At 42.0% G+C, this 23008-nt stretch overlaps 3 protein-coding genes across 8 annotated transcripts in view; 1 reads left to right on the top strand and 2 right to left on the bottom strand.

Moving 5' to 3' along the window:
• Positions 1–836: 836 nt before the first annotated feature.
• Positions 837–18598, bottom strand: tpcn1 (two pore segment channel 1). Of its 4 annotated transcripts, XM_035527083.1 has the most exons (28): positions 18484–18576; positions 18225–18301; positions 15124–15269; positions 14153–14277; positions 13343–13519; positions 12883–12996; positions 11164–11294; positions 10829–10952; positions 10125–10183; positions 9814–9913; positions 9539–9655; positions 9146–9270; positions 9018–9066; positions 8637–8700; positions 8468–8512; positions 7924–7980; positions 7718–7771; positions 7466–7538; positions 7269–7376; positions 6876–6947; positions 6697–6786; positions 3870–3985; positions 3277–3323; positions 2354–2422; positions 2125–2221; positions 1828–1964; positions 1633–1713; positions 837–986 (listed from the first exon to the last, which is right to left on the bottom strand). In XM_035527083.1, the coding sequence occupies exons 4-28, from the start codon at positions 14183–14185 to the stop codon at positions 858–860; spliced, it is 2268 nt and encodes a 755-aa protein (XP_035382976.1). In that variant the 5' UTR covers positions 14186–14277; positions 15124–15269; positions 18225–18301; positions 18484–18576; the 3' UTR covers positions 837–857. The 4 variants fall into 4 exon arrangements, 3 of the variants coding, with proteins under 3 accessions (XP_035382976.1, XP_035382975.1, XP_035382974.1); XM_035527082.1 differs by having other exon boundaries at positions 15124–18301; XM_035527081.1 differs by lacking the exons at positions 15124–15269; positions 18225–18301 and having other exon boundaries at positions 18484–18598.
• Positions 18599–18889: 291 nt separating this feature from the next.
• On the top strand, positions 18890–22050 carry iqcd (IQ motif containing D). Of its 2 annotated transcripts, none has more exons than XM_035527084.1 (5): positions 18890–18971; positions 19715–20379; positions 20473–20706; positions 21353–21424; positions 21699–22050. In XM_035527084.1, the coding sequence occupies exons 2-5, from the start codon at positions 19729–19731 to the stop codon at positions 21972–21974; spliced, it is 1233 nt and encodes a 410-aa protein (XP_035382977.1). In that variant the 5' UTR covers positions 18890–18971; positions 19715–19728; the 3' UTR covers positions 21975–22050. The 2 variants fall into 2 exon arrangements, with proteins under 2 accessions (XP_035382977.1, XP_026887217.2); XM_027031416.2 differs by lacking the exon at positions 18890–18971 and adding an exon at positions 19294–19557.
• Positions 22051–22378: 328 nt separating this feature from the next.
• cfap73 (cilia and flagella associated protein 73) overlaps positions 22379–23008 on the bottom strand; it is a 5140-nt gene continuing 4510 nt past the window's right edge. For both annotated transcript variants that reach the window (XM_035527457.1, XM_035527456.1), the window contains one exon: positions 22379–22659. In XM_035527457.1, coding sequence (XP_035383350.1) covers positions 22567–22659 — 93 coding nt within the window. In that variant the 3' untranslated portion in view covers positions 22379–22566. The remainder of the gene's footprint in view (positions 22660–23008) is intronic.

Here is a 23008-nt window from a genome sequence, read left to right as displayed (position 1 = left end):
ATGATAACTTAAGGATTCTGTCCTAACCAAACTCACTGGAATTAAGCCAAGATTCCACAGCCTTCACTGTGGCATGCCTGCACTAAACGTAGAGCTCTGGGGAAAAGTGATGGAGCATGACACGTCAGCTCTTCACGCATCACAGAACTGACTCCTCATCCTTACTGGCTTCATTAGCGTTTAAGCTGGAATGGTTTTCTGAAGTTTGGAGGGTCTGAGATGACCAACACCTTCAGTATATCCTCAGGTCTGGAGAGAGATGGCCAACACCTTCAGTGTATCCTCAGTTCTCACAATGCCAAATCTGCCTTAAGAAGCAGCAGATCTGATTGGGTCCTTGCCACCGCAGTAATACACGGATTTCTGTTTGGCTACCTCAGTTGGATTTGCCTGTGTGCACATGGTAGGTGCGGCTAAACCATACATATGTCAAAGTTCTGAGGTTTATGAGGGTATGAGATGGTTCCTGAACCTTAGTGCAGTTACATGATTGGTCTTCAAGGTTCCCTGATTGGTTATAGAACTGTACAGTTGTGAGTGGAAATAAGGCTTTTTATGGGCTAATATGGTGTGACCAGGAAGTAGCTGAAGGAAACAGGATCAGTGCACTTCCTTAAGAAGTAGAGGATAGGCACAAAGCACCTAATCTGTGTGTGTGTGTGTTTTGCAGGAGTGTATGTTATCTTCATAAATAAAGGTTCATGAAAAGGTTTGAAGTTGTGCAACATGATGTTTGTGTGCACAGAACGGCTTCCATAGGTGGTGTGTGTGTGTGTTTTTGTGTGTGGGTGTATGCACATGCACACAAGCATGATATGTATTGATGATTTTGTGGGTTTTGTTTGTTTGTCTGTGTGTTAGTTAATAGTCTGTGAGGGACAGGTGTGTGGGACAGGTGTGTCTCTGTGTGGGACAGGTGCGTCAAGGTCTCTGTGAAGCCCCTCAGGTAGAGGTAGATTTGTTCTGGAATATTCTTTATACCATTCCTAAAAAAAAAAAAAAAGTCACACCTTTAACCCACACTAAACTCACCAACGCCAACCAGTCACTGCTATATTATGTTTACAAGGGTGAGTCAATGCCACTTGGATAGGTAACGATTACCAATAAAACAACACACACACACAATTAACAGCTGAACAACGGTTAATGTTAATGACCCAGTTCTGAGATATAAACTGCTGGTGTTTATTACAGTTACTTGTAAAGACTGGAAAACTGCTGTGATAAAAGCATCATTTTAACAGTTAAAGAGCAAAAATAGTAAATAACGAGATAAACTGTTATATACCAGTGCCGTATCTATATGCATATGCATTAGATTCATGTCATATATATGCATATGCATTAGATTAATTCCATTTAGCTTTGCATATGTATTAATGTCATATATACGCATATGCCTTAGACTAATGCCATTTATATATTTATGCATATGTATAAGATTAATGTCATATATATGCATATGTATTAGATTAATGCAAAGTTTATGAATATGTATTAGATTAGATATGTATTTCTATAGTATTCTAGTTCATTGAAATATTGGACTGTACTGGCTATGATCTATTTTATGAGGAAATAAAGCACTTTGTAAGAAATGTAGTGTCCTCACATCATCTCGTAGCATACCTGTATCTCTTCCTGATACATCTTCATACTCAAATCACTTTTAGTTCGTGACCTCCGACCCAAGAATACTAAACTAGAATGCTACAATCAGGGGAAAAACACTTGTCAGTAACACAACACCAAACTCTACACAAAGCTGTGTGTGAGGGTCAGCTGGGTAAGGAGCAGGAAGTCACCGTGTGCACGTGTTCTCACCCTATTCCTCTCCATGGTGACGCACATTTCCTGTAGAGAGCTCAGGTTAGTCCCAGCAAGTGTGTGTCTATACAGGTCCAACGTCTGCAGAGCCTCATCCTGTAGGACTTCTGCTTCCATCACAATGCCCTTCTCATCTAACACACACACACAAACAACATTAAAAAGTCATGTAAACACACACAAACCCATAACATATTTCTGGTCCTTAATAATGTTTGTATAAATATTAGAACTGTGGTGAAGGTTCCTAATCTGACAATACACTTATGGATTTAGTCTAAATGGTTCTGGAACCTTCTGGGTCATCCAGGGATTCTCTGTTCTTCCGACTGTAGTTCATACGGAAGACAAAGGCGTCAAGGATGAAGGCTACAATTATCGTCATGACAACCTGAAAGAGAAACAGCAGATATGAATGAAATGTGCACACACGACACACACACACACGCACAACGCACACACACTCACGACTCACACGACACACACACTCACACGACACACACACCCACCCACACACACACACCATGGTGACGATGTAGAAAGTCATGAAATACAGGCGGCTCCAGTGAGAGGTCTGTGAGGTCACGCCCTCCTGTAAAATAAACACAACGTTCAGTCTCATTGTTATTTGGCTCCTGCTGATATCCCCCAATGAGCTGCGTTTGGATTTGGACATGCTGACTCCAGCATAACCAGCTGTCCTGCCATAACTCTATGACTGCTGGACTGATCCTACCACTAACTATAGTATATAACCTTAAATATAATGAATAACACTAATGTATGTACAGAAACTGTAATGAATAACTACAATGTATAACCACATTAACTATAATGAGTAACTAATGTATAACCACAATAACTATAATGAGTAACTAATGCATAACCACACTAACTATAACTATAATGTATAACCACATTAACTATAACTATAATGTATAACCACATTAACTATAATGAATAATTATAATGTATAACCACATTAACTATAATGAATTATTATAATGTATAACCACATTAACTATAATGAACTATAATGTATAATCACATTAACTATAATGAATAACTATAATGTATAACCACATTACCTATAATAACTAATGTATAATCATATTAACTATAATGAATAACTAACGTATAATCACATTACCTATAATGAGTAACTAATGTATAACCACATTAACTATAATGAATAATTAATGTATAACCACACTAACTATAACTATAATGTATAACCACATTAACTATAATGAATAATTATAATGTATAACCACATTAACTATAATGAATAACTATAATGTATAACCACATTAGCTATAAATAACTAATGTATAAATCACATTAAATATAATCACTATAATATCATTATGATAAATGGAAACTAAAATGTAAAGGCAGAATTCCAAACAGAATTCCTCCTTATTCTGTGAGCATCCAGACACTCACCATAGTAATATACCAGTTATTCACCACAGTCAGCTCAAACAAGGTCACTGCAGGAGGCAAGGAATCAGAAATCTCAACTAAGGCACAATGCGCACTGCAGAATCTGTGTGTGTGTGTTGTGTATATTACATGTATATGTTGTATAAATGTTGTGTGTATGTGTGTGTGTGTTGTGTGAGAATGTGTAGAAATTGTCTTTGTTTTGTGTGCATGTTTGTAGTGTGTATGTGTGTTTGTATTGTGTGTGTGCGCATGTTTGTAGAGTTTTTGTGCATATGCATTTTGTGTTTTTTATATTGTGTGCATGTGTTTGTATTGTGTGTTTTTGTGTTTATGTTGTGTGTATGTGCGTAATTGTATTGTGGGTGTGTGAGCACATATTCATATTGTGTATTTGTGCTGTATTTGTGCATATTTGTTTTGTGTGTGCATGTTTGTATTGTGTGTGTGTGTTTATTGTGTGTGCATGTTTGTATTATTTGTGTGTGTGTGTGTGTGTGTGTGTGTGTGTGTGTGTGTGATCTCATATTTGTAGTGGGTGTTTGTGTGTGTGTGTGTGTGTGTGTGTGTATTTGTATTGTGTGTGTACGAACCAAAGCTGTTGAGAATGTTGTTGAAGTTATTGAGATAGTAGTATCCTTCCTCCAGGACTGTTCGGTTGCCGATGGTTACGTTTACCTGCCGATAAGAATCTGCAACAGTGCTGGTGCTGAGAGCAAGAGAAGCAATGCTATTATTACCATATAATCCCACATTATACCTGGATAATCCCAACATTATTATACCTGGATAATCCCACATTATACCTGGATAATCCCAACATTATTATACCTGGATAATCCCAACATTATACCTGGATAATCCCAACATTATTAAACATTATTATACCTGGATAATCCCAACATTATACCTGGATAATACCAACATTATACCTGGATAATACCAACATTATTATACCTGGATAATCCCATATTATACCTAGATAATCCCAACATTATCATAACTTTATAATCTCAACATTATTATACCTGGATAATCCCAACATTATTATACCTGGATAATCCCAACATTATTATACCTGGATAATCCCAACATTATCATACCTTTATAATCCCAACATTATTATACCTGTATAATTCCAACATTATCATACCAGTATAATCTTGACATTATTATACCTGTATAATACCAATATTCTCATACCTGTATAATCCAAAAATGATTATACCTGTATGCCAAAACTCTCATACCTGTATAATCCCAACATTATCATACCAGTATAATCTTGACATTATTATACCTGTATAATCCCTAAATTATCATACCTGTATAATCACAACATTATACCAATATATCTTGACATTATACCTGTATAATCCCAACATTATTATACTGGTATAAACCTGACAGTATTATACCTATATAATCCCAACAGTATTATACTGACATAAGGTTTATATAAATTTATGATGTATATAAAAATATACTGTCATATAAAACTGATGTCTCTGTCGCATATAAACTGCGTGTGATGTCACTGTCGTATGTAAACTGCGTGAGATGTCACTGTCGTATGTAAACTGCGTGAGATGTCACTGTCGTATGTAAACTGCGTGAGATGTCACTGTCGTATGTAAACTGCGTGAGATGTCACTGTCGTATGTAAACTGTGTGATTTCACTGGCGTATGTAAACTGTGTGAGATTTCACTGGCGTATATAAACTGTGAGATTTCACTGGCGTATGTAAACTGTGTGAGATTTCACTGTCATATGTAAACTGTGTGAGATGTCACTGGCGTATGTAAACTGTGTGAGATGTCACTGGTGTATGTAAACTGTGTGAGATTTCACTGGCATATGTAAACTGTGTGAGATTTCACTGTCATATGTAAACTATGTGTTATCATGTGTGTGATGTTATCATATACTGGTGCTTGACTAGTAATCAGAAGGTTGCTGGTTCAAGCCCCACCACTGCCAGGTTGCCACTGTTGGCCCCTGAACAACACCCTTAAATGTAAAAAGTCATAATTGTAAGTCGCTTTGGATAAAAGTGTCAGCTAAATGCCATAAATGTGTATAAATGTAAATGCCATAAATGTAAATGTAAATCATGTGTGTGATGTGTGTAATGTTATCATGAGTGCAATGTTATGTTTGTGACCTGTGTACTGTTATATCTGTGTGACCTGTGCAATGTTATCATGAGTGTGACGTGCGTAATGTTATCATGAGTGTGACGTGCGTAATGTTATCATGAGTGTGACATGCGTAATGTTATCATGAGTGTGACGCGTGTAATGTGTAATATCATGCGTGTAATGCTATCATATGATTGTGACATGTGCAATGTTATCAAATGCGTGTAATGTTATCATACATATGTAACGTTATCATGTGTGTAATGTTATCACGTGTGATGAGCAATGTTATACATGTGTAAAGTTGTGTGTGACGTGTGTAATGTTATCATACGTGTGTAACGTCATTATATGAGTGTGACGTATGTTATCATGTGTAATCTTATATGCGTGTAATGTTATCAACTCTGTGTGACGTGTGATGTTATCATATGTGTGTAAATGTTATCATACGTGTGTAGTTGTGTGTAATTATGTGTGTGCCATGTGTAATGTGTGTGATGTGTGTAATGTCATCGTGTGTGACGTGTGTAATCATGTGTGTAATGTCATGTGTGACGTGTGTAACGTTATCATGTGTGTAATGTTATGCATGTTTAATGTTATCATGTGTGTAATGATATACGTGTGTGATGTGTGTAATGTTATCATACGTGTGTAATGTTATCATATGTGTGTGACGTAATCATGTAGCGTTTCATGAGTGTGACGTGTGCAATGTTATTGTGTGTGTAATGCTGTGTGTAATGTTATCATGATTGTGACATGTGTAATGTTATGATATATGTGTAATGTTATCATACGTGTGTAACATTATCGTGTGTGATATGTGTAACGTTATCGTGTGTAATGTCATCATGTGTGACGTGTAATGTTACAATGTGAGTATGTTATCATATGTGTGTAATGTTATCATTTTTGTGTAATGTTATCATATCTGTGTGATGTGTAATGTTATCATGTGCAATGCTATGAGGGATTGTGATGTGTGCAAAGTTATCGTGTGTGTAATGTTATCATATGCGTGTAATGTTATCAAATCTGTGTGACGTGTGATGTTATCATACGTGTGTAATGTGTGATGTGTGTAATGTTATCATACGTGTGTAATGTTAGCATACACGTGCAATGTTATCATGTGCAATGTTATCATGTGTGTAATGTGTGCGCGACGTATGTAATGTTATCATGTGTGATGTTATCATACATGTGTGATGTGTAATGTTATCATATGTGTGTAATGTTATCAGAATGGTACCTGGCTCAGCTGAACTTACTTGCAGCAGTTAGGATAAATGACATCAGCGAAAAACTCCATTCCAACAATGGCAAAAGAGTAGTAAAAAATGATGAGCGTTAACCCCAGACTGGAGAAACAGAGTGGAGAGTCTGCAGTAAATACTCACGAGCTGGAGTGAGAAACAGGCGAGTGCACTTAAGGTTAGACTGCCCCCACCTGGCCATGCGTGGGAAGAGCTCAAACATGGTGTCCAGCACATTTCGGTAACGCTGTTTGATTTTAAACAGGCTGGAGGGAAAAGGAAAACACAGAGTGCTTACAGTGTTTACATATACTTACATTTACACTGTGTAAAAAAAATAAACAAAGAATATATTATTAACACTACAATAAACGCTCACAAAAACAAACACTTACAAAACCACCCAGGCAGAAACACTCACTCACAAAAAAACACACAGGCAGAAACAAACGCTCACAAAAAAACACACACAGGCAGAAACAAACTCTCACAAAAACAGACAGAAACAAATGCTCACAAAAACCAAACAGGCAGACACAAATGCTCACAAAAACCAAACAGGCAGACACAAACGCTCACAAACGCACCGAAGGAGCTGCAGTGGTCTAAGAACCACAATGAAGTAGAAAGGCTCCATGTCGAAGGCCAGAGCAATCAATCCCAGAAAGGCAAAGACGGTCACAGAGAAGTCAAACCTCGAAGAGAAAAGACCAGGAGAGTGAGTGACTGTGTGTATGTGTGTGTATGTGTGTGCGTGTGTGTGTGTGTGTGTGTGCTTCTTTACAGGTTCCATCCAGAGCTGAAGTACGCTACTGGTCCAAGACCAGTGATCTTTAACAGGACCTCTACACCATAAACTATAAGGGCAGAAGAACAGAACAGGCAGATCTTTAGATCTTTACACAGTTCACCTCACCACACAAAGGCAGTGGCAGGTGACCTCTAACACTCTGGTTACACTCCACAGAGAGTCAATAAAGAGTGTAAATGTAGAAATAGTTTGACATAGTTTTAAATGATCAAGAGACAAACATACTTGTGAGGAAGACAATGTAACTCCATGGAACAAAACGAGACCAGGAGAAACCACCTGGAAAACACACACACGTTTTATATATTTTTATTTTATTTTATATATTTTTATATATATATATATATATATATATATATATATATATATATATATATATATATATATATAAATAAACACACACACACACACACACACACAGACAGGCTTACTATTTAACATGTTGGTCTCCACCAGAATCCAGACTCCATTGACAGCGACAACAATATCTGCACAATAAAAGAAAAAGGCTGCCACCATGACTGAATATACATTTAGAGACCGTCCAGTTTGATTATATATGGAGAGACCGTCCACAGACACAGCACACATTAACACATTATCAAAGTGTAAATTCACAGTGGATCAGAACCCTAAACTGATCTCTATGTAAACGAATGTAATCTGCATCCAGTTCCTACATGACAATGTGCCACCTGATAATGTGCTAACTAATGTGCTAGCCTCCTCAGAGGGGCAGAGGTAGCTCAGTGGTGAGCTTGATGTACTTGACTTGTAATCAGAAGGTTGTGGGTTCAAGTCCCACCACTGCCAAGTTGCCTCTATTGGTCCCTGAGCAAGACCCTCAGTCATAATTGTAAGTCACTTTGGATAAAGCGTGAGATAAATGCAATCAATGTTTGGACAGAGTGTACAGGCGACAGGACGAGGCTAGTGACCAGAGTGTGTGTAAGGTTTACATCCAGAAAAACTTACACATGACATACTGAAAGGCCTTGGATTTTACCACCAGGTTGATCCCTGGAAAAACAAGACAAGAACCCCTTAATCCAGAAACTGGGATGCGTGTGAGCCTCCAGGTGCCGCTTAGGGGCCCCTATTTCTGATAATCTGGGGCCACACGCAGAATAATGTAACATAGTACCTTTGAAAATGAGGAAGGCAGTATGAGGTAGATCATCAAACCAGTACTCGCCACTCCTTCGCGCCTGTCACACACACACACACGCGCGTGCGCATAGCCTATTAAACCCTATTAAAACCTCCCTAATCCCAGCATCCTCAGTATTTTACAGTATCAAATGTTTTTTACTCAATGACTTAATGAGAACCTTTTCCCAGTAATACCTAACTAACAGTGCAGTCATTAGAGCCTCAGAGAAATGCGATCTTGTATATCAATCTTATCAATCAGCGTTTGGCCAAAACATGCCATTAAGCGGGATTAAGTGCCATCTAAAATAATTCTGTGTGGAATACATGTGATTAATATATATGCAACAATAGATATTTCACCATAACATACCCTCCATTTCAGACCCATCACCTCATAGATCTTGTAAAAGTCCTCGAGGCTAAAATAAAAACATTTCAACTGTTATAAATAACTGGTGTCAGGCATGTGTGTGTGTGTGGGTGTGTGTGGGTGTGTACCTGAGCATGGTGGTTCCTGATTGGTTGAGAGCTTTAAAGGTGAGGAACCGATCACGAGCGCTCATTCGTGGTCGGTAGAATCGCAGAAGCCCATCAAACTGCTTCAGAGAAACTCCATCAGGCCTCTAAACACACAGACACACACGCGCACGCACACACGCATGCACGGACGCACCCAACACATACATACACACACACACAAACACACATGTACGCACACACACACGAACAACACACGCATGCACAGACACACAACACGCATGCGCAGACACACACACGCAACCACATGCGCACGCAACCACACGCGCACGAACATACAAACACAGACAACACAATGGCACAAAACAGAGCCGAAAACCAGCTAACGATGTTTATTTGCGTGTGCACGCTCACCTGTCTACTGACCAACAGCTGGAAGGCGTGTCGCATGGCTGAGCGTTTGTGCAGAAGCAGAGATTTGAACTTCACCTTCTCCACTCCGTTAAAGGTGTCAAAGACCACAGCTAGCAGCTGCACACACACACACAGACAGCAGAGTGAGAAAACATCTAAACAGATGAACATCCTTCAATCAGAAAAGCCCCCTTCATAATTAAAGAAGCTAACCAGCACTGAAGCTAATTAACGTTATAGCTAACAAGTCAATAAGTAAAGAAGTGAAGACAGACGAGGTTCATGATGAAGTAGAGCTCGATGGAAAGATAAACGATGAAGAAAACACAGGAGCATCGGTTCCTTGCATACGCTGGCATCATCACGTCAGGGAAACTGCCAGAAACACACACACACACACAAATGTGGCCACGGCAACTACACCAATGACGCCAAAGCTTAGTGTCCAACACAACCTTTAACCCCAAGGATGTTTCCACATGTTTTATGCTAGTAGATTTGTGTTTAATTACAAACGCCAGTACAGTGTCTGTACAGAAAAGACTTTCTACTGTAATTTTAGGGGAGAAGTGAAACACACACTTACTTTGCAGTGGTCAGCAAGACAAACAAACTCACGATGCTGTTTTCCAACGTGTTAAAATACTGGAGGAAAGAAAGGCAGGTATGAAGGGGTTACTACCATCGTCCAGAGACCAGCTTCTCACACGCCTATTAACTACACTGTGCCAGCAGAAGCATTAAAGCCCAGATTTATGCAGAAAATTGCATAGAGACACATATCAGGGCATGTTCAGGTCTTCTGGAAGTTTGTTTCATGGTGAAGGAGCATAAAAGTTAAACGCATATCCCCGGAAACAGAGCTCAGTAACCCTGACTCATATCCCCAGAAACAGAGAGCTCAGTAACCCTGCCTCATATTCCCAGAAACGGGGAGCTCAGTAACCCTGCTCATATCCCCAGAAACGGGGAGATCAGTAACCCTAATTATATCTCCAGAAACAGGGAGATCAGTAACACTGTGCATATACGCGGAAGCGGGGAGATCAGAAACACTGCGCAAATCCCAGTAACAGGTAGATCAGCAACACTGCTCATATGCCCAGCAACGGGGAGAGCAGTAACCCTGCTCATATCCCTGGCATGTGTACCATGATTGCAGGTAGTTGATATTCCTGTTAATCTTAGAGATGACAAAGATTTAGCTCTAATTTACTCTGTGTGATTGCAGTGATTTGTGTGTGGGGCGTGTGGTGTGTGAAAGAGAGAGAGAGAGAGAGAGAGACTCACAGGGTCAGCCGGATTGGTTGAGAACAGGCAGAAGCCGAGAATAGCGAAGATGATCATGAAGAAGAGGAGAAGAAGGAGGATGTCTATGAACGAAGGGAGAGACTGAAAGATCTGACGCAAGTTCCTAACACAAACAAACAAATGACAAAACATCTTAAAATCTTAAAGTCAGCTGTTCGCAAAATGTTTCAGTGTGCAAATGTACTTTCCTGCTTGCTGCAATACTGATGAAATAAGGTCAGCTAGAACTCCAGCTTTATTTAGCAGGTTTGGGTGTTGGTGTGTTCATGCCAATATCATGGATGTGTTCCATGTTCCTGCACATCACGCAATACCTGCGCACAGCTCCACAGTATCTGCAGTCCACCAGGAAAATGGGTCTCAGTGCACGCGTCACACGCAGGTGAGACGTCTGACGCACCAGGACCACGATGGCCTCAGTGAACTGGATAAACAACACACACGTCTGCCACACACACACACACACACTCTCAATATGTGCAGTATACATCTATACAACTATTTTTAAGTATAAGCCAAGAAGAATGAGAACCTTTAACAATCACTTATATAATAATAATTATACAGTGGTGTGAAAAAGTGTTTGCCCCCTTCTTGATATCTTTTTTTTTTTTGCATGTTTATCATCAAAAAATGTAAATATTAAGCAAAGATAACAAGTAAAAACACAAAATGCAGTTATTAAATGAAGCTTTTTATTATTAAGGGGGGTAAAAAATCCAAACCTTAATGGCCCTGTGTGAAAAACAATAACTGGTTGGGCCTCCCAACCAGCATTTGTGCAATCAAGCGTTTGTGATAACTGGCAATGAGTCTTTTACAGCTCTGTAGAGGAATTTTGGCCAACTCATCTTGGCAGAATTGTTGTAATTCGGCCACATTGGAGGGTTTTCCAGCATGAAGCGGTCAGGACTTCAACTAGGCAACTCGAGTCTTCATTTTGTTTTTCTTAAGCCATTCAGAGGTGGACTTTTTCTTAAGCCATTCAGAGGTGGACTGGTGTGTTTTGGATCATTGTCCTGCTGCAGAACCCAAGTGCGCTTCAGCTTGCCGTCACGAACAGATGGCCAGACATTCTCCTTCAGGATTTTTTGGTAGACAGCAGAATTCATGGTTCCATTTACCACAGCAAGCCTTCCAGGTCCTAAGCAGCAAAAGAGCCCCAGACCATCACAGTACCACCACCATATTTTACTGTTGGTATGATGTTCCTTTTCTGAAATGCTGTGTCTTGGGGATCATCAAGATGTTTTCTGGCAAAACTGGGATGAGCCTTTATGTTGTTTTTGCTCAGCAGCATCTGGGAACTCTGCCATGCAGGCCATTTTTGCCCAGTCTCTTATGGTGGAGTCATGAACACTGACCTTAACTGCGGCAAGTGAGGCCTGCAGTTCTATGGACGTTGTTGTGGGGTCTTTTGGGACCTCTTGGGTGAGTCGTCGCTGCGCTCTTGGGGTCATTTTGGTCGGCCGGCCACTCCTGGGAAGGTTCACTACTGTTCTATGTTTTCGCCATTTGTGGATAATGGCTCTCACTGTTGTTCGCTGGAGTCCCAAAGCTTTAGAAATGGCTTTATAACCTTTTCCAGACTGATAGATCTCAATTTGTATCTCATTTGTTCCTGAATTTCTTTGGATCGCAGCATGATGTCTAGTTTTTAAGGCTCTTTTTGTCTACTTCACTTTGTCAGGCAGGTCCTATTTAAGTGATTTCTTGATTGAGAACAGGCGTGGCAGTAATCAGGCCTGGGTGTGGCTAGAGAAATTGAACTCAGCTTTCCAAAGATGTGATAAACCACAGTTAATGTATGTTTTAACAGGGGGGCCAATCACTTTTTCACACAGAGCCATGTAGGTTTGATATCTTTGTCTAATATTTCAATTTGTTTGATGATCTGAAACATTCAAGTGTGAAACATGCAAAAAAAAAAAAAAGATATCAGGAAGAGGGCAAACACTTTCACACTGTACATATATTATATAGATTTCAGTGTGCACAAAATGAAGTTAATACAACCACGCACACTCACACACCTTAACCATGGTTCTCTTGTGCCGTATAAAGGTGTGAAAGCCAAGCCATCGTAGCTTCATACACAGTTCAAATGCCACCATCACCAATGCGAAGAGCTCCAGAGTGGCGTGGACCTACACATCAACACACACACACGTACACACAGGGACACATACAAAACACATGCATGCACAGACACACACATGCATGCACACACAGGGACACACAAAACACATGCACAGACACACCCATGCATGCACAGACACACACAAGGACACAAAAAAAAGACAATTAGCAGACAAATCATTTGGAGATACAAAGCAAACATAAGTACACACATTGCCCCACAGACCGACTCCCTCTCCCTCCCTCTCTCTCCGCCAGGACAATTCTGACCTTTCTAGACAAAAGTACCCACTAAGAATATCAGAAGCAATTAAAACTACAACTACGCTTCACCACGCACACGCGCACACGTACGTAGACGTCCAGTCGCAGAGAGGGCACGGCAGGAGCCTCGGCCAGTGACAGTATCATCAGCAGAACTCCAGTCAGCAGCTCCATCAGGTAGAACAGGTGATTATGGACAAACAGGTACGCACTCAGCGCCAGAGCACTCCGAGGGTGAGTGTAAAATTTATCATTATTCTCCCCTTCCTGGGAGGACCGGACACACACACACACACACACACACACACACACACACACACACAGATTAGTAATAAAGGAACAGTTCATGAACACAGACATACCAGCTTTAAAGGACATTTACCTGAAAACAAACATTTGAGTCAGAAATAAAAACAAGACAATACTGGAATCATATTTGAAGTTAAACTCCATCCTTGATCAGAAAATTATACCATAGGCTGTTAGCCAGCCAATCGTAGTGCGTCTTACAGAACGTATGCACATAACTTCTTCCTTTCTGACAAAGATTTCTAGGTGGAGTTGGCTGACCTTGCTGAATTATTGAGTTTCCTGTTGAAGGGAAAAAACCTTTTCACTCAGGTGTGCTACGATATCTGTCACTTACACTCACATTTGACATTTGTATGACTAATGAGGGGTATCCCCCTTAGTGAAAATCAGAACTCTGACTGGTCAGACAGACAGTGTCCACTTTTTTTCATTTTCTAAATGTGCTTGTGTATCTACATCAACAGACCCAGCCTGTCGTTACCATATCCCTACCCAGGGCACAGGTTCAGAAAGATGACTGTCAGCCTATGTCTGTTGGCACACCTGTTTAAACACCATAAAACAGTGTGTGTGCCTGCGTGGACTTACCTGTAAATATATAGCAGCTTCCTGGTAGTTCATTTCCCAGCTATGCCGCAATGAACTCTGGGCTCTTGAGTCCGAGGGTCCCGGGATGCTTACATTGTTTATATTGTCATAGTTCCCAACTCCATCTGGGTGTAATAAACAATAAATGAAGTTAGTCTCCTTCACTAAACAAAGACTGCCGAGTAATATACTTGGCAAAGTAAAGTGATTCTGACTCTGACAACACAAGTCCCCTGCTTTTTTTGTGCACACGTGTGAAGGTGTACCACAAAGAAAACACACGTGTGAAGGTGTACCGCAAAAAACGTGTGAAACCACAGAAAATGCATGTGTGTATGCATAATGCAAAAAAAATGCCCAAGGAGACCCCCACACACACACACCCCCACACACAATACCAGCACGCTCACACGGTTCACAGAAGGAGACCGAGTATAAAGGCCAATCAGGTGCCTGTCATGGTTACTGACGGTTTCCATTATATCCACCATTACTGGTTGTTCTAGTCACCAGACACAAGGGCATGTAGGAGGCAGGGGGCTTCTCAGTGGAGCACAAAGGGCTAATTACCCAACGCTATTCTCCAGCAGTCCTACACTAACCCTACCAGACCAGCTCAGAGCGCACACAGGCACAGAAGAAGCTGGAAAACAAAGCGCTCAGTGACGCTGGTTTTCAGGACTACAGCGTGCCATGGAAAGGAAACCTAAGACAGGAAATAATCTGTGGAATAATCAGGAATATCTGTGGGTGCGGTCTCCATCTGTCCTGGAAGCCCGCTGAGGGCTGAGGGCTGTAGTTTTTATGGAAAAAGCACATCTCTCTCTGTCGCTTCCTGCTTCCTCTTTTCCCTGTAAATCAGTCCGACCGGGTGACAGGCAGTTCACGTGCACCTGGTTCGGTGGTCTTAATCAGAAAGCGTCAGTGTGCTGCCCAAAAGAGCCTGTGCTTGGCGTTTTTGTTGTAGTTACTTCATTTCTGTTGCTTCATCGAAGTGGAAAGAGACACCTCTCAGTCAGCAGTGAAAGCAGAACCACATCCATGACAAAACTTTTTCAGCGGGGAACAGAGGGTTTCTTAAGGAAGAGAAACTCAAATCCAAAATCAAACTCAAGTCCTGTCAAACCACAAAAAAAAGGAAGATTAAAACAGCCCAGGGATTTTAGAATAAAAACTAAAGACAACGCCATACACAGTGGAGTCCATGCCTGTTCACACCACCGTGATCCAGCCAAACCCGCTTCTCATCAAACCAGCCACATTAGTTTAGTTGAGCTAGTTTAGTTTGGTTTAGTAGGTGTTTGTAATAAAGTGGCAGGCGAGTGTAGGTGTAAAGTAGGTGTTATGTAAACACACGTGTCTGGTCAGGGCCTCTCTGATTGACTATACAAATGACACAGCAAGGCAAGTTCATTTACATAGCACTGTTCACGCAGAAACAATTCCAAAGTGGTTCAAATAAAAGCTGTTACGTAGATAAACAAAACTACTGATTTAAATGTAAAAGATTCCATCAAAAGCAATTCATTTCAACTGAACAGTTTGAATAGGAATCAACTAGGAAGTAAAAGAAATGTTAACATTTAAAGTGCTTAAAGTTCAAATTAAACATGTAAATGTCAAAATAAAAGATTCAAAGACAGAATAAACTAGGAATTAAAATAAATGTAGTGCAGTGCTGGAAATGAAAAGTTATAAAGCCAGTCCAGTGATGAACTCTGCTGGAGATAAAAGCAGACGAGTTTCTCTAGAGCGGCTTTTCAGGAAACCTCAGATCTAGTTGAAGTTCTTAAGGTGATCAAATTTTGATACTTGACGATGTGACTGCTGAGAGCAAAGTCTATTACTATGCCAAAGATTGGAGCTAGCTCTTTAGATCAGAGGGCTCCCAAGTCCAAACAGGCAGCTAGTCTGTGCCTCACACTGCTGTTCCCAAATATAATAACTATAGTGATGTGCTGAAAGCACTTCCAAAGAGAGTCAAGGGAACTGTAGTTGTCTGGGGAGAGGTCTAAGGAAACCTGAGTGTCATCTGTACAGCTGTGGTAAGCTAGCCCAAAGTTAAATAAGAGTGGCCCAGTGAGACACTGGCACTCTTTCAGAAACATGATTTTCTACTTTAACAAATTAATGCCATCCCTGTCTGTATGAACTGGTATACATGTCATATTTACACTTATGGCATTCAGCTGACACTTTTATCCAAGGCAAGAGCTTGACAACTTGAGCAACTGAGGGTTAGGGGTCTTAGAACAACTTGTTATTATTATAATTTTTATTACCCATAATGCCTTCCTCAACTCCCAGAGACTAGTGAGACGTTTGCGGCACTTCACAATCCCCACGACTCTAAGTGACCGCGGCAAAACTGGTTTACTTGGACCTGTCAGTGAGGTGCTGTACCACGCTACACCACAAGGGGGCAGAAGAGTACGGCAGAACAGAAACCAATAGTATGGAAAGGCGGCTGGTGGCAACTTGGATGAAATTCAAATGTATAGCTGCATCCATTTAAAAAAAAAACAAATATGCACGTGTACGGGCTTGTAATGTAATAATAAATAAATGAATGTATCATAAATGCAGATTAGCCAGGTAAGATCACTGGTTCTGGACCTACTGACAACTCTGAATTCGTGTTCTCCTCCACAAGCGCAGGCGGGACGTCTTTGTCTATGGTGAGCTTATCTGAGACCTTAACGCTATTCGCTTAGATCATCCTGTCTTCCATTATTTGACTGGATATAAGAAAATAACAGACATTTGAGACACACCCTTTGCCCATATTCAGGGAATAGCAGTCATAAGCCTAATTCATGCATAATTCATGATCACACAGCCATTTTAGCTGTCATTACTGAGTAGTAAATCGTCCCATGGACTGAACTCCACCAAAGACATTTAACTGAAAAACCTGACACGTCTGCGTGGGTATATTTGTATTTCTGTGTCTGTCTGTGCATTTGTGCTCATTCAGTCTTAAGAGTTCTATGTTGGACAGACAGGCCTAGCTAGCTGCTGACAGATGTTAACTGGGGTTCAGGTGAGCGTTCAGGTTCATTATGGACCTTGCTTTGCGCACAGGGACACGCTCATGCTGGAACAGGGACTCCACCCAGGTAAACATGAGTTCTGTCCACTGGACCAAAGAGCCAGAGCGCCCATTTAACCTTCATAAGTGATGGTGGCCATCATACTGCCACTAAGCTGGGGGTTTATAATTGTGTAACACAGCTCTGTGTGCTGTTGCAGTAACATCAACCTTCACTAGAACTTCTCCACCAAACAACTGTGTCCACTGTGCCTTCCAGTAGACGTGATTCATCACTCCAGAGAACACATTCCCAGTGCTCCAGTCCTGCAGCTGTGTACTTACACCTCTCCAGTGCCCACCGTGCAGTGACCTCAGACTTGTGTACAGCTGCGTAGACATGGAAACCCATTTCACAAAGTTCCAGACACCCAGTTCTTGTGCTGATGTTCCTACCAGAGGCTGTTTGGAGCTTCGTGGTGAATGAGACAGGATGGGTGTGGTTTACATGCTACGCACTTCAGCACTCACTAGCCCTGTACTGGGAGTTTGAATAGTTCAGCATCAAGTGGCCCTGTACTGGGAGTTGGAATAGTTCAGCATTCGGTGGCCCTGTACTGGGAGTTGGAATAGTTCAGCTGTAATCACAATTAGAGCTGACCAAGGACAATCTAACAAGGTGCAACCATTATGAACTGACTCGTGGTAAAGGTGGCATCCTCTGATAGCACCATGTCCCTGAGCTCTTCAGTACAACCCCTTCTACTCCATGGGTTTGTCTACAGACACTACAAGGCTATGTGCTTGATTTCTGTGTCTGTTAGATATAGATGAAAACACCTGAGTAATTACAAATTGCACAGATGTTCCAAATCAACCACTAGATTCCTTTGAAAAACCCAAAACAGATCCAGCCTTTGTTAAGAGGCCCACATAAGCTGCATTGGATATAACATTTGGTTTGACAGCTGAATTTAATCAACCAGAGTACAGATAAACGTAATCCAACTTTGCGCTCAGTTTTGCTGAGCTCAGTTTCACCAGCAGGCCAAGGGAACTGCACTTCCACCAAGGTGTAGGTTGTCACTGCATTCCGCACTGCCGAGAAATCTTCATTCCTAACGTTATTTGAAAGGAAGTGGAAAGAAAGATGACACGAAATCTTTCACTGTAATCAGACAGATACATCGATGTTGATGTGGGATAACGGTGTCTGCACAAAGTACGGGACAGCACTGGACAAAACACGGGACACGTTACTCACTCCCGTCCGGGACAAAACACGGGACACGTTACTCACTCCCGTCCGCCTGGTCCGGGTCGTCTTCGCCCAGTAACCCGCTGTTTCCATCGTCCCACGTTAAAATTAGCGGCACGTCGTCGTCTCCGGACATCCTGACAGAGGCCAATACGAATCGCAGGCAGCTGTCGGAAATGCTCAGCTCGTTTCCCAGTAAACCAGTAAAGCTTAACGAAGCCCGGGGGCTTTAGCACGCCTCAGACCTCCGCAGCTACGGCGCCAGGGTCTCGGTGTGTGAACTAAAGTTGGGACTTCGGCTTGCACTCCTCCACACGCAGCAGCAGTGTCGTTATCTAGGTTGCCTCGGGACCAATGCGGACCAGTCACCGTTCTACCGAGATAAACGGAGGAGTGTGAACCCTCCGAGACGTGATCCGCCCTGTTCACTCCAGCGGGACATCACGTCTCCTCTGACAAGACCGTCGGACGCGTCTCTGCTGCCTGCCGTGCGGGAAGCTACACTTTCCTCTCAGCTTCTTTGCTTTCTGGTGTGCGTCTCTCTCTCTCTCCGTTGTCTAGTGTGTGGTAAACTACACTTTTCTGTCACTTTGCTGTCTGGTAAACAGCCCTCCGCGCGGAGCTAGTGTAAACATTAGCACAGCTAGCTTAGCACTAACGCTCGCTACCCTGGAGAAACCGCGATTTATGACAGGCAGTCGACCCGGCTGTGTTTTACGACAATGCCGTCGCTAAGATGCTGACGAAAAATCGCGTTTCAAAATAAAAGCCCTGCTAGAGCGTGATGACGCTTTTACACGTCGGTTATATGAAAACCTAAGCTTTTAAGACAGTAAGGGTGCGATATTTAATATAAAGATACAGGAAAGAGTAATGTGATGACAGATCTGTACGTGTCTTCAAATGAGTTAGAAACTAAGAAAATTGAATGTGTCGGCGACGATCGCCATAGCAACCGAAGTCAACAAAGCAAAGTCGCCTTCCGGCTCTTCAGCTCGATAACTTTCCAGCTGTACGTCGCTTTATATAGACTTAATCTGTAACACATGCCACTGATATAATGCACAGCAATAGTGCTCTTCATATTCAGACTGCTTTACAAACCATCAAAGTACAGTAAGTACAAGTAAAACAAAGTATTTGTTCATTTGGGGGGTGCCAGTAACTACCACTCTATTTCCTTTTCTACCATAATTTTTGCTTTTGTTATAATGAAAAATAAATGATTCACTGTTAGTATTAGTTTTTAATCTTGATTTCATCATCTTTTCAGAACAATCTATAACTATGGCATCAGAGACAAATATATTTCCCTCTGGTGATGAACCGCAGAGAGCAGCACTCGCACCCGTATCCTCAAAAAAGCTCCCGCGAGAAACTCTTGAACCGTCCAGGAGGAAACTGGTGTCTCTAGAAAGCCAGCGCATTGTTGGGGTCCTGGATGAGTGCATCAGCAAAATGGAGTTTGTGGCTGTGCTACCGTGTGTGCTGGACCAGGCGGAGAGCCTGTTGCTGGGCATCGGTGCCGACGTAACCTGCCCCCTCATGGAGCACCTGCGTCAGGTGGAGGCGTACCACACTCTGGTCCTGCAGGAAGACCTGAGTCAGGACGCCAGGGCAAAACTGGCAACAGCCCAGACTGCAGTGCAGACCTCCCTAGCAAACCTTCTACGGGTCCTGAGGACTCACCCCTCTGCAGAGGCGGGGCTTAAGGCACTGGAGCCAATCACGGAGGAGCAGAAGGCAGTTGAGGGACTGGTGAGGGGGTTGCAGGAGCTCCGAGCTGTCCTGCTGGAGAGGCTGCTGACCACACCTGGTGAAGAGAGGGAACGCAGACAACGCATCCAAGAACTCTGCCTGCGTCACTGCGCTAACCTGGAACTAGTTGCCACGCTGGAGAAGGAGGTTGCCATGGCAATAAAGAGCAGGGATGAGGAAGTAAGGAACAGCAGGTGTTTCCTTGTCTCATCTGCCTCTTTTTTTCTTGTTAACTGTGCTGTTACCTGTGCTGTCTCTTGACCTGCTCCTCAGATCTCAGAGAGGGACGAGGTGATCCGGAAGCTCAAGAGCTCTCTCCACCTCATGGAGAAGACTTCGGAAGACTACGTGAGGCGGACGCAGAGGCACGCGGAGAGGGAACACCAGTCGGATGGGAAGACCTCCGAGGGCAAACAGGATCGCCTGCAGGAGGAAGCCAACAAACTGAGAGTCCAGCTCAACAACATCCTCATGGAACACAGAGAGAAGGAGATGGCACTGCGCAAGGTGGGTGTGCGCTTGTATTTGTGAGGAAGGTGGGTGTGGGTGCGCGCGTGTATTTGTGAGGAAGGTGGGTGTGGGTGCGCGCGTGTATTTGTGAGGAAGGTGGGTGTGGGTGCGCGCGTGTATTTGTGAGGAAGGTGGGTGTGGGTGCGCGCGTGTATTTGTGAGGAAGGTGGGTGTGGGTGCGCGCGTGTATTTGTGAGGAAGGTGGGTGTGGGTGCGCGCGTGTATTTGTGAGGATCGTGCGTGCTTGTGAGTGTATGCGCATGCTTGAATGCTCATTAAAATGAAATCCAATTTGATGTAATTCAGTGGGTTTCTCTAAACTGATAGTGTGCATCATTTGCAATGTGATGATGCAAATCATGTCAATGTGATGCAAATCATGTCAATGTGATGCAAATCATGTCAATGTGATGCAAATCATGTCAATGTGATGCAAATCATGTGTCAATGTGATGCAAATCATGTGTCAATGTGATGCAAATCATGTGTCAATGTGGTGATGCAAATCATGTGTCAATGTGGTGATGCAAATCATGTGTCAATGTGGTGATGCAAATCATGTGTCAATGTGGTGATGCAAATCATGTGTCAATGTGGTGATGTAATTTAGAGGTCAATGTTGCCATTTTTTGTTCGTCTGCAGAAGAATCAGAAGGTGGAGACTGAGATTGAGAACTGGACTCAGAAATATGATGTTGATATGAAGAAAAAACAGGTGAAGACCCTTCACATGTGACACAATAATCACACATCTACCTTTATTAATAGCATCTGTGTTGAGCGTGTGTGTGTGTAAACATGTCAGAAGTAAACAGTGTAAATAAAATAAAAAGCATAAAGCCAAGAACTAAACTGTTTCATTTCTGAACAAATAAAAAACAACAAATAACCACCTGACAAGATTTGGACTTCAGTTCTTGTTTTCCTGAAGGCTGCTCAGCTGAGCTTTCTGAACAAGTCTGATTATTGACTGTGTGCACGCGTGTTAGCTGGAGGTGGAGGAGCTGACTCGGGTGTATGAGGAGGAGGTGGAGGAGCTGAGGCAGGTGGAGCTTCACTACGCTGTGGTTAAGGTGGAGTTCACCCAGATCATGGAGACTCGGCAACGCGCCAGGGAGCACAGGGAGGAAGAGGAGCGGGACACAGCGATGAAGATTCAAGCTGCCACCATCATCCAGGCCTTCTGGAGAGGGTGGCTCGTCCGCAGGGTCAAGAGATCAAAAGGCAGGAAAAGTAAGAAGGGCAAGAAGAGTAAGAAGAAATAATGCAACACACACACACCCACACATGTATATATACTCTCTCTCTCACACACACACGTGTGTGTGTGTGTGTGTGTGTGTGTGTGTGTGTGTGTGTGTGTGTGTGTGTGTATATATATATATATATATACACACACACACACTCTCTCACACAACACACACATAATACACAACACAGAAATGAACACACAATTAATAAATTCACAGGCTCATGACTCACAAATAAATAAATCCAAACAAACCTCAGTGTGCAATGCTTACTCTGTTCCAGTTTACATTATAGTGAATGTATGTGTCTGTGTGTTTAGAGTGCTATAGTCCAGAGTATTTAGAATGGGGTGTATGTATATTTGTGTAAATGTGTCTTTCTACAGTGTTGACACTGTGTGTGTGTGTGTGTGTGTTGACGCTGTGTATGTATTTGTGTGTGGACAGTGTGCCATACCGCTGGAATATCCAGTGATTGTGAGCAAAAAAAGACCAGTTTTTTTTTTAGAAGAGAAGTCTTTAATACATATGCAAATCTTTCAATATATGTCCAGGTCTGTGTGTGTGCAGCTCCAGGTCTGTGTGCAGGTCCCACAGATGTGGAGTTTCATTCCCAGTCACTCTGTTTAAATGGTCTGTTAGTGGTGTCTGACCTGAGCTCACTAACAACATTCACCCGGTTCTGGATATACAGATGGATCTGGAAAAACAAACATTTTATTCTGTAATAAAACTTTGCTTAGTGTTACAGAAACAGATGACAGTAAAGCAATAAACATCTTAGTTCCATAAATTCCATACAAATGGCAAAGTAAACCCTAGTGGTGTTACACTCTACACACGACAGTTTGATTCATGAAACTGGATTCATGATCTGTTTTTCCATTATATTAGAAACAAAATTTTGTATTTAAAACATTTCTTAACTGTAGAAACAATGCAAAAACTGCACATTTTCTTATATGTAATCTTTAGTCCCTTGTGGTTAAAAGAAATTGGGAAAAGTTTATAATTGTAAACCAAACAGCTTCACCATATAATCAAGTGAA

This window comes from Electrophorus electricus, chromosome 6 (assembly GCF_013358815.1).
Source record: "Electrophorus electricus isolate fEleEle1 chromosome 6, fEleEle1.pri, whole genome shotgun sequence".
In the NCBI taxonomy this organism is placed as follows: domain Eukaryota; kingdom Metazoa; phylum Chordata; class Actinopteri; order Gymnotiformes; family Gymnotidae; genus Electrophorus; species Electrophorus electricus.
Note: the sequence above shows the minus strand (reverse complement) of the source record. Positions and strands in the feature narration are given on the sequence as shown.